General features: G+C 41.3%; 2 protein-coding genes across 2 annotated transcripts in view; one reads left to right on the top strand and one right to left on the bottom strand.

Annotated features, from left to right (window-relative positions):
• The first annotated feature begins 2,633 nt into the window (after positions 1-2,633).
• METTL20 (methyltransferase like 20) lies at positions 2,634-7,089 on the top strand. Its single transcript, XM_010081907.1, has 3 exons — positions 2,634-2,953; positions 5,902-6,032; positions 6,734-7,089. Exons 1-3 carry the CDS (start codon positions 2,634-2,636, stop codon positions 7,087-7,089), a joined length of 807 nt encoding a protein of 268 aa, XP_010080209.1.
• Positions 6,689-8,431, bottom strand: part of AMN1 (antagonist of mitotic exit network 1 homolog (S. cerevisiae)) — a 33,854-nt gene continuing 32,111 nt past the window's right edge. The window contains exon 8 of the mRNA XM_010081908.1: positions 6,689-6,943. The gene's annotated coding sequence lies outside the window, so the exon portion shown is untranslated. The remainder of the gene's footprint in view (positions 6,944-8,431) is intronic.

Raw genomic sequence — 8,431 nt, 5'->3', positions numbered from 1 at the left:
TGCTGGCCTGCCCCGGTGTCCCTTGTACTCCGGGCCCAGGCGAGCAGCTTGGGGCCTTGGTTAGATCTGGCTTCCTCCAGTGGGAAACGTGGTTACGCTTTCAAAGGCACCTGCTGCTTTACAAACAAACCAACCAACCAACCAACCAAAAAAACCTACAATCTTAAATTGCATGTGAATTGCTGCTTTTTTTTTTTTTTTTTGGTCTGTGGGGGGATTTTGCTTGGTTTTGGTTTTGTCCCCTTTTCCAAGTTCTTCTTGCCCACTGATTTTATCCCCAAGATGGGAAGGCCAGGAGTGTCAGGCACAAAGGCATCTATCCTGACGCCTTCCTGCGCTAAATGCTTAAGCTGGGTTTGGCATTTTGAGCGCAGGGCTCTTGGCAGATATTTCTCTACCGACAATTACTTTAAAAAGAGTAACTATCATGACAGGCAATGCAAAATATCCACTAGCAAATCTCAGCCCTGCTAATTTGCAGCAATTCATGGGGAAAACCCGGCATACAGCATTAGCTGACAAGATTTGTATCTCTGATTGATTGACTTCAGGCTTCCCTAAGGCAGATGGGGATTATATAGCTCTGCCTTCAGGAAGGAAGGAATTCATTAATGACATTCATTAATTACATGGACTCTGATGATTGACAGTTTCAAATGTGGAAAAGTGCAAACTGTTCAGTCACATGTATTTATCTGAAATAAAACCACAAAGCCTTTAGCCAATGATGTAAACAAAAACTTAAGAGGACTATCAGCCTAAAAAGCAAAGTGTTATGGGAGGGAAGTTCACAGCTTAACATTTAAGTGATCAAACTAAATCCAGTACCTAAAGCCAGCGCACAACAAAAATGCCACTAAACATTTAGTAAAAATGCCACTAATGAACTTTTACTAAAGATACAGACAAATAAAGAAAAACTAAAGTACTGAAATATGAAGTGTTAAGATTTTGGTTTATTAGCATATTTTTCCTGTTGTCCCTTTGTCTAGGCTTTTTTAAAGGACAACCTGCGCAGCTCTGGATGGCAAAACTGGCCATAATTCTTCTGTAGTGAAAAATTGGCAGGGATGGGCTAAAGTTGATTTTCTTCATGCATCATTCTGCTTTTTCATGAAAACCACTGCAGAAAATAAAACACAATCACAAAATAGAGAGTGCAGTTTCTCTTGTGTCTGTTACTACTTGTAGTCTTGCTGTTGTGGAAGCACAGGTCTTAAATGCTTCTCTGGTCATCAGCTTAGGGGGAGGCTCAAAAGCTGTGCCCTGAAGCAAGTAAGTCCAAGTTGATGAAAAGAAATCGGAGAACAAGATGAGGAAGGAAAAAAGATATGGAAACAGTAGTGGATGGATGAAGGGAGGAGATCTGAGCAGGAAGGCAGGAAAGCAGTTTCTCTCTTTTCAGGCCACTGCTTGGTTAAGAATAGTCACAGGATCAGCGTAAGAAAGACCTAGGGTCTGCAAGAAGTGATGGATGAGGAGAATATGGTGATGGTGATGAAGGGCTGACAGGCTTTTCTTCATTCGGCTCTCATCTGAGTGCTGTGGCTCTCCACTCTCCATTCTGATTCTTAAATGAGTCTAAACTCTGATGTACCAATCTTCCATTCTCCTTTTCTCCATGGTTTGTGACCTGAAAACTGGCCTTGAGTGGTGTCAGAAGGTCTTTGAGTGTGAGCTCATCCAGTCTGAATGTCTCACCTTTTAAAAACTTAATTTTTAAAAATGTGTTGGATTCAGTTTCTCTCTCTTTGGACAGCTTGGAGCATGTTTATGTAGTTTCTCACAGGGAGTGGGCTACAGTGGTGGAGGTCTACTTTCTTCTACAGGTGAGAGCATCCACATGCGACTTTTGCACCATAAGACTAACCAATCCTTTTAAAACATGGACTGAAATGCAACAAATTGGGGGTATTCTGATTAAGATCAATTCTTGGGGATTTTTTTTTCATCTGGAGCTGGCAGCCTGACAAATCTGAGGGAGAGAGAGGAAAGTCTTTTGAGGAAATCCTTTAATCGCTTGACTTTAAGAAGATGCTTTTATATAAAAGACCTATCACCGTTATAAAACTTGTAATTAATGGCATCTCTCAACCTACTGATAACCTTTGCTATGTTTGCTATGCCCATAGGCCCAGAGACCTACTGCAAAATCTTAAGATTCAATGGAAGAACCTTAAACAGGAGTAGCTTGCTGTGTGTGTATCTTCAAGGCAGAGGGACAGAGATGTTAAAAGGCTGCACATGTAATTTTCATGTCTATCAGTTGTCCTGCTAACTGGTTGTTTCTCACGGGATATATTTATAGCACTCTCCTGAACAGGTCTCTTGATAGCTTCTTCCTTAAATACCACTTCTCTCAGACTTCAAAGGCTCTCTGGGTAAGGGCAAGGCACGCATTTGTGGTCACATAGCAGCAGGTTGACCTCCTCTTCCTAAAGCCCCGGTGGTGCACAGGCTTGAAGTCACTGAAGAAACATCACTTACGTAGCATTGTTCTCCTTTCAGGAACTGTCATCCATTGCTATGAAAACCAACATCCTGTGAGTTTGTTTCAAGCTTTCTGCCTCATCACCTGCTTCAGATAAACTGAACTCTGAGCTCTCCTGGGGACGGTTTGTCCCTGTGAAGACATGGCCTTCTGCAGCTGGAAGTGGCTCCACCTCTTGGGCAGGTCAAACACCTTTGCCAAGGCTTGGAGGAGCAGGAGAAGAGGCCCCTCTCTGCGCTGGCAGCGCTGCTGCCATTGGAGTGCCGGCAAGTCTCTGGACCCTGAGGTGAGAGCGTTTTTGGAGGAGAACACAGAGGTCACCAGCAGCGGGCACCTCACACCAGAGATACGACTGCGCCTCCTCACCCCTCACTGCAGGTTCTGGAGGGAAAAACCTGACCTGTGGCCTTATGGGGACCCATTTTGGGCAATTTACTGGCCAGGAGGCCAAGCTCTCTCCAGGTATGCAGTAGAGTCACCAAAGTTGGTAAGTCCAGTCTGCTGCGGGCCAGGATGTCAGACCTGGCTCTGTAGTGATTCCTAGCAATGTATATTTGCCTTCTATGAGAGCACATTATCCATACTCCTCTCTGCTTACACAGGAGAGACGTAATCTCTGCTGGCTGGCAGTGAAGGTTCAGCACCTGCTGTATATAGAATAATTTATGGCTCTTCAGTTGAAATCTGTTGTCTTCAGTGGCGATGTTTGGGTTGACAATGAGGCTTAATTTGGATCTGTGGAAGGGCTGTGCAGTTGCCATCAAAACCTAGCGAGGTATTTAATTCTATAAGTCATTGTCACTCCAAACAGGAGGATTGCTATTTTGTTGTAACACATGAGGGTTTATTCTGTAGAAGACAGACAGGAGTGTGGATGTGTGTCTGGTCTGTTGAGAAAAGTAAATTTATGCTGATTCACTTGGAGTGCTGTTTAGCCTGAATCACTCTCTTCACTTAGGATTTCAGCAGCTTTATTGTGGCTGCCTTTTAGTCATATCAGAAGTCACATTTTGATTTTGGCCACTTGCTGTCAAAATGTCTTTAATGTTCCTGATTCCCAGGAACTAGTTAGAGTTCTTTTATTCTATAAAATCAAATCTCTCACTTTAAACAGCAGAACAAGTTCATAATTGTTACAGCAAAGAGCAAGCTGTCAGACATTCCCCACATAGATGAAAGGGAAGGATCTGAACTGGGGCTTTGCTGTTTTTCTGCAAGAAAGCATAAACAGGAAGGCATTTTTGACCAGGAAAAATATGGATCTTACAGTTAAATTGCAAGTTGATGATGTACTGCCATGTAGATGAACTAGAGTCCTCCTAAACATTGTATAATTAAATTAGGTAAGGTAATGTCTACATTTTGCTATGGTATGATTCATATGTCCAGATATTTGGGTAGCAATAATAATTATTTGGCATTTCACCACTTTATGGACTTATTGTTTATGCATTTATTTGATGTATTGGGAATGTCAGAAATTAACTGGATAATCTGGGAAAGTAAAAAAGAAAAAGGGAGCATGAAAACATGCTGCTTCTGTAACTGTGCTCGTTTCACAGTCGGCATTTCCACAACATCTGGAGTCTCCTGTTTCAAGCTATTCCTCTTGGTGTAACCTAAGATACCCCATTAACACAGCATGGCAGAGAGCAGTCCCCAACAGCAGCATACAGCGTAATACACAGTGTATGTGCCAGGGGATACAGTTGGTTCCAGCTCTCCTACGTCACCACCATCATTAGTGGTAATTTGAGAACCATTCCGCTGCAAACAGGGCACTTGCAGCATTAGGCCAGGTCATGTTCTGCACAAGTTACTGGGGGAAAGTCATTGCAAATCTAAGCATAGCCCCTACAACGGGGAAACTCAGCACTTTCTGTGGAGGGCCCACCCCTGTCCTCTGTCCTGTCCTAAACTAGGGGCTGTCCTCAGAGGAGTGGTGGCCTCAGGGGGGAGTGTTGCCAAACAGCCGAGTTGCTGAGCCTCTGCACAAATGTCCTGAGTGGGTGCCCTCAGAAAAGTGTGTCTGCTCAAAGTAGCAAATACGTAACCACCTATTAAAAAGCACCAAGTTGTGCATGTCCAAGCTGTCTGGTAGGATTCCTTGTGATGACATGTAGGACAAGAGGCATGGGATGTCAAGCCCTCTTCGTGTCTCCTGGGTGTCTGATCTGGGTATTTTGTATCTTCAGTCCTGGTCTCAACCTTCCTGCTATGGTCTCTTAATGGCTTGAACTGTTTAGTTTGAGGGTAGGCTGTCTTTGTTCTCTCAGTTTGGGTTCCTGGGAATCCGTATACCGATGTGATGGGATTTAGGTGCCATTAGCACTTAACACCCTTATTAGGCCTTTTTTTTGGTGCTTCTAGGCCTAGACATTTCCCTCCCTCCATTCACCAGTTACACCAATCATACCATTTCCATTACAGTTCTCTGCATTGGAACACACCTGCAAAAGCTCTACTTACCAGTAGCCCTGTGTGAAGAGTCAGCCATCACCCTCCATGTCAGAAGACAATACAAATGTAGAATCCTTTACTGTTTCTCCTCTAACAGAAGTTATGGCAATTGGTAGTAAATTTATGGCAATTTGCAGTAATTTATGTCACCCAGGGCTCTTCCCATTGTCGCTTAGGGCCTTTCCCTTTGCAGAAGATTGAATTTCAAGAGAATTGTTGAAGTTCTGAACCCTTAGTAATGGCTATATGATTCCTAGTGTTTAACAATAACCACTGCTTGCCTTCTGTCAGTTCTCCAGTTACAGCCTAGAGGTTTTTGCTTGCTGATTCCTCTTGGCAGGTGTCAGCAACTAAATGAAGATACTCTTTCTGCTTACTGCTGCTCTATTCTCATTTTCTTGTTGCTACTCACCAACAACATTAAGCAGACTAGAAGTATTTGCATCTGTGTCTGCATGGCTCAGGAAAAGAAAGATAAATTGCTCTTCTTCCAAGGAGTTGCATAAGCAGTATTTTAGGGCAACAACCTTGTCTTCTGATGAGTGCAATATTCACTGCAAATACATCTTCACGTTTCTTCAGATTGCTTTTAATTTATGCAAATCTTTACCTTCTGTTTCTGATGCCAAGCATTTTAGTCACCTTGCAGTTTGTGTCCATTTTTTAGATAAGCTCACCTGTCAAAGAAGGAGCTGAATGAAATAAAATGTTGCTGATTGAAATAAAACGTTGCTTACTTGGTTGGATTTCTTTTTGGTTTGGGATGTAAGGGAGAAACATGATGGTTCTTGATTTTTACATCAGCAGACACAAATAAGGAGCTATGTACCAGCTGCACGTGTGGAAGAGTGTTTTCAGTATACATATGACAAAACCTCATATGCAGTGTAATGCAAAACTGAGAAATTTGCATAATCTTGTTCACTGCTTTAACAGTTTTTTCTTTTCAGGTATATTTTAGATAATCCACATATTGTTAAAGGACGATCGGTTTTGGATCTTGGAAGTGGATGTGGAGCAACAGCAATAGCTGCTGTGATGAGTGGTGCATCGCAAGTCCTTGCTAATGACATTGACCCTAGTAAGGCCTTTTTCTTAATGGCTGTGTAAAGATATTTATTAATTTTTAAAGCACATTTAACATAGACTTTTATTTGATCCATTTGGGAGAAATTCAGGTTACAAACAGAGTTCTAAGAATGCTAAAAGATGAATGGATTTTGCCAGTATTAGAAGCTGGGTTGTACCAGCCTCTCTTGCACTGAGTACATCTCCATAGCTCCTTAGAATGAACAACATGCAAAGTTTCTATCAAGTGTGGCCCACACACTGTCAGGGCTGGTTTGGAAGAGAACTCCAAGCACAAGTGCCAAGTTGGCTTCTCTGTAGGACCATAGCATTTTCCTGCATTTTCATGTGTTGGGGCCTGGATTCTGACTTTTTCTCCCAGACTTTGTTTTCCCATAATTGTCTTATGAATTCAGTTTATTAATAATTTAATCACTGATTGATTAGGGAGAAAGTATATCCATACGTTAAGGCAGTTGGATATTCTAGGTTGATTCTGTGATTGGTTTCCATTGGTATCCATTCCAGAAATAGTTCTTCCCTGTGCCATGGTGCAATGAGGATAAAATTCCATCACTTTATGACAGATTTTGACCCATAATAAAAACCGTGGAAGTCCCCAGATAGGATAAATAAAAATATTTAGGAGATGAAATTGAAATGAATGGCAGAATCCTAAAATGTAACTTTAATTTTACTTTGACTTTTCTTCAGTTGCAGGAATGGCAATGATCTTGAACTGTGAACTGAACAACCTGAATCCCTTCCCCATCACCATTAAGAACATCATTAATTCAGAGGCCGGCAACTGGGACCTCATTGTTCTAGGAGATATGTTTTATGATGAACAACTTGCTGATGGTCTGCATCACTGGCTGAGGAAATGCATCAGGACACAGCAAACTGAAGTGCTGATTGGTGACCCTGGCAGGTATCAGTTTTTAACCCACAGCATTCGCAGTCAGTTGCACAAAGTTATAGAATATTCACTTCCTGAGTATACTAGACAAGAAAACAATGGGTTAACATCAAGTATCGTCTGGAGTTATCAGCCTTCAAATAGCTTATAAAACTGTTGAAGCTGTCTTTCTAATGAATTTTGTCTCACGTGGTTGGCTCTTTTTGTAAGTATGTAAATGGAAATGGGAATTGTATGGAACAATACATGTTCCAAAAACAGGGAACATATCTGTTGCTGCAAAGTAGGTTATGTGCCTTCACTGTAGTGATTTCAGTCATACTCCCTGAGGATTTCGCTTCATGAGGTAAAAACTACATGCAAACTGTATTCAAAGGGGCTTGCGCTGAAGTGCCAAATCCAAAGACAAAGTTATATGTAAGAGTTTGCATGCTTGATGTTTTTAGTGTATATTCATGTCTTGATCTCCGATGTTATTCTGAATTGCTTTGGGCATCCAGCATACTGCTGTGGGGAGAATGTGTGGCTGAAAGATTAGTGCATTGCTTTCATAGACTTTTGCAGCTTATTTACAGAGAAAATTATTGCTGTCCTTAATAAAACTCTCCGCCAGATTATTAGCTCATACTACGCTCAACTTAAAGTGCCTTGCTCTTTCTCTGAATATCTCTTCTGAATGTCAAAATAACTAATTTGAATCTCCTCATTCCCCTCTACAATAAAAATTTACTCTTCCTTGAAGCTGCCAGAGTGATTATTTAGGAGTTGCTCAGAAATCTGAAATATGCTTCTTGAACTCTATCCAGAGTAAAAGTTTTTAGTAAGTAGAAAGTGACTAAATAGTAATAGCTATAGGGTAACTTTATCCCCTAGAGAGTAGGGTCTAATGATCTACATTCCCTAAATTTGTGGGGGTAAAAAAGGCAATCAGTCACCATGGGAAGCTGGTGAGGGATGAAAAAATCCTTCCTTCAGGGATGTTTCTGAATAGAAGGTAACTAAATAAAAACAGAGAATAAAAGTTGGATATAATTATTTTTCCCTTCTCTTGAGAAGATGCTGGACAACAAGCTCCAGAATCATTCTCAGCTACATCTGTCAGGGAAGAACCCTCTGCAGGGTTAGGAAAAAAAAAAATATCTACAGGTAAGGGACTGTAAATGCAGCCACAGGAAGAAGAAAATATTTTCAGAGCAGTCTTGCAGGAACTGTCACCTTCAGCAGTTAACTGCTGAACAAGCAGTGATGGGGAACTAACAACTGCAGAATGGAACACAATGATCCACAACTATCCACATACCAGGTGATGTGGTAGAAGCTTATAAACGTGAAAACGTATCTGGTGCTCACTCAGAAAACCATGGTGTTTATGAAGTAGGACATTTAGGAGCACATTCAGATGTACACGGTCATAAAATATAATTTAACAAGTTTTTAGAACTATCCAAACAGAAGACTTACAAACTTTAATCTTCAGAACAATATGTAAATAT

Source organism: Pterocles gutturalis, unplaced genomic scaffold (assembly GCF_000699245.1).
Source record: "Pterocles gutturalis isolate BGI_N339 unplaced genomic scaffold, ASM69924v1 scaffold5044, whole genome shotgun sequence".
NCBI classification, from domain to species: Eukaryota; Metazoa; Chordata; class Aves; order Pterocliformes; family Pteroclidae; genus Pterocles; species Pterocles gutturalis.
The sequence above is the reverse complement of the archived record's forward strand: the minus strand, read 5'-3'. Positions and strand labels throughout refer to the sequence as shown.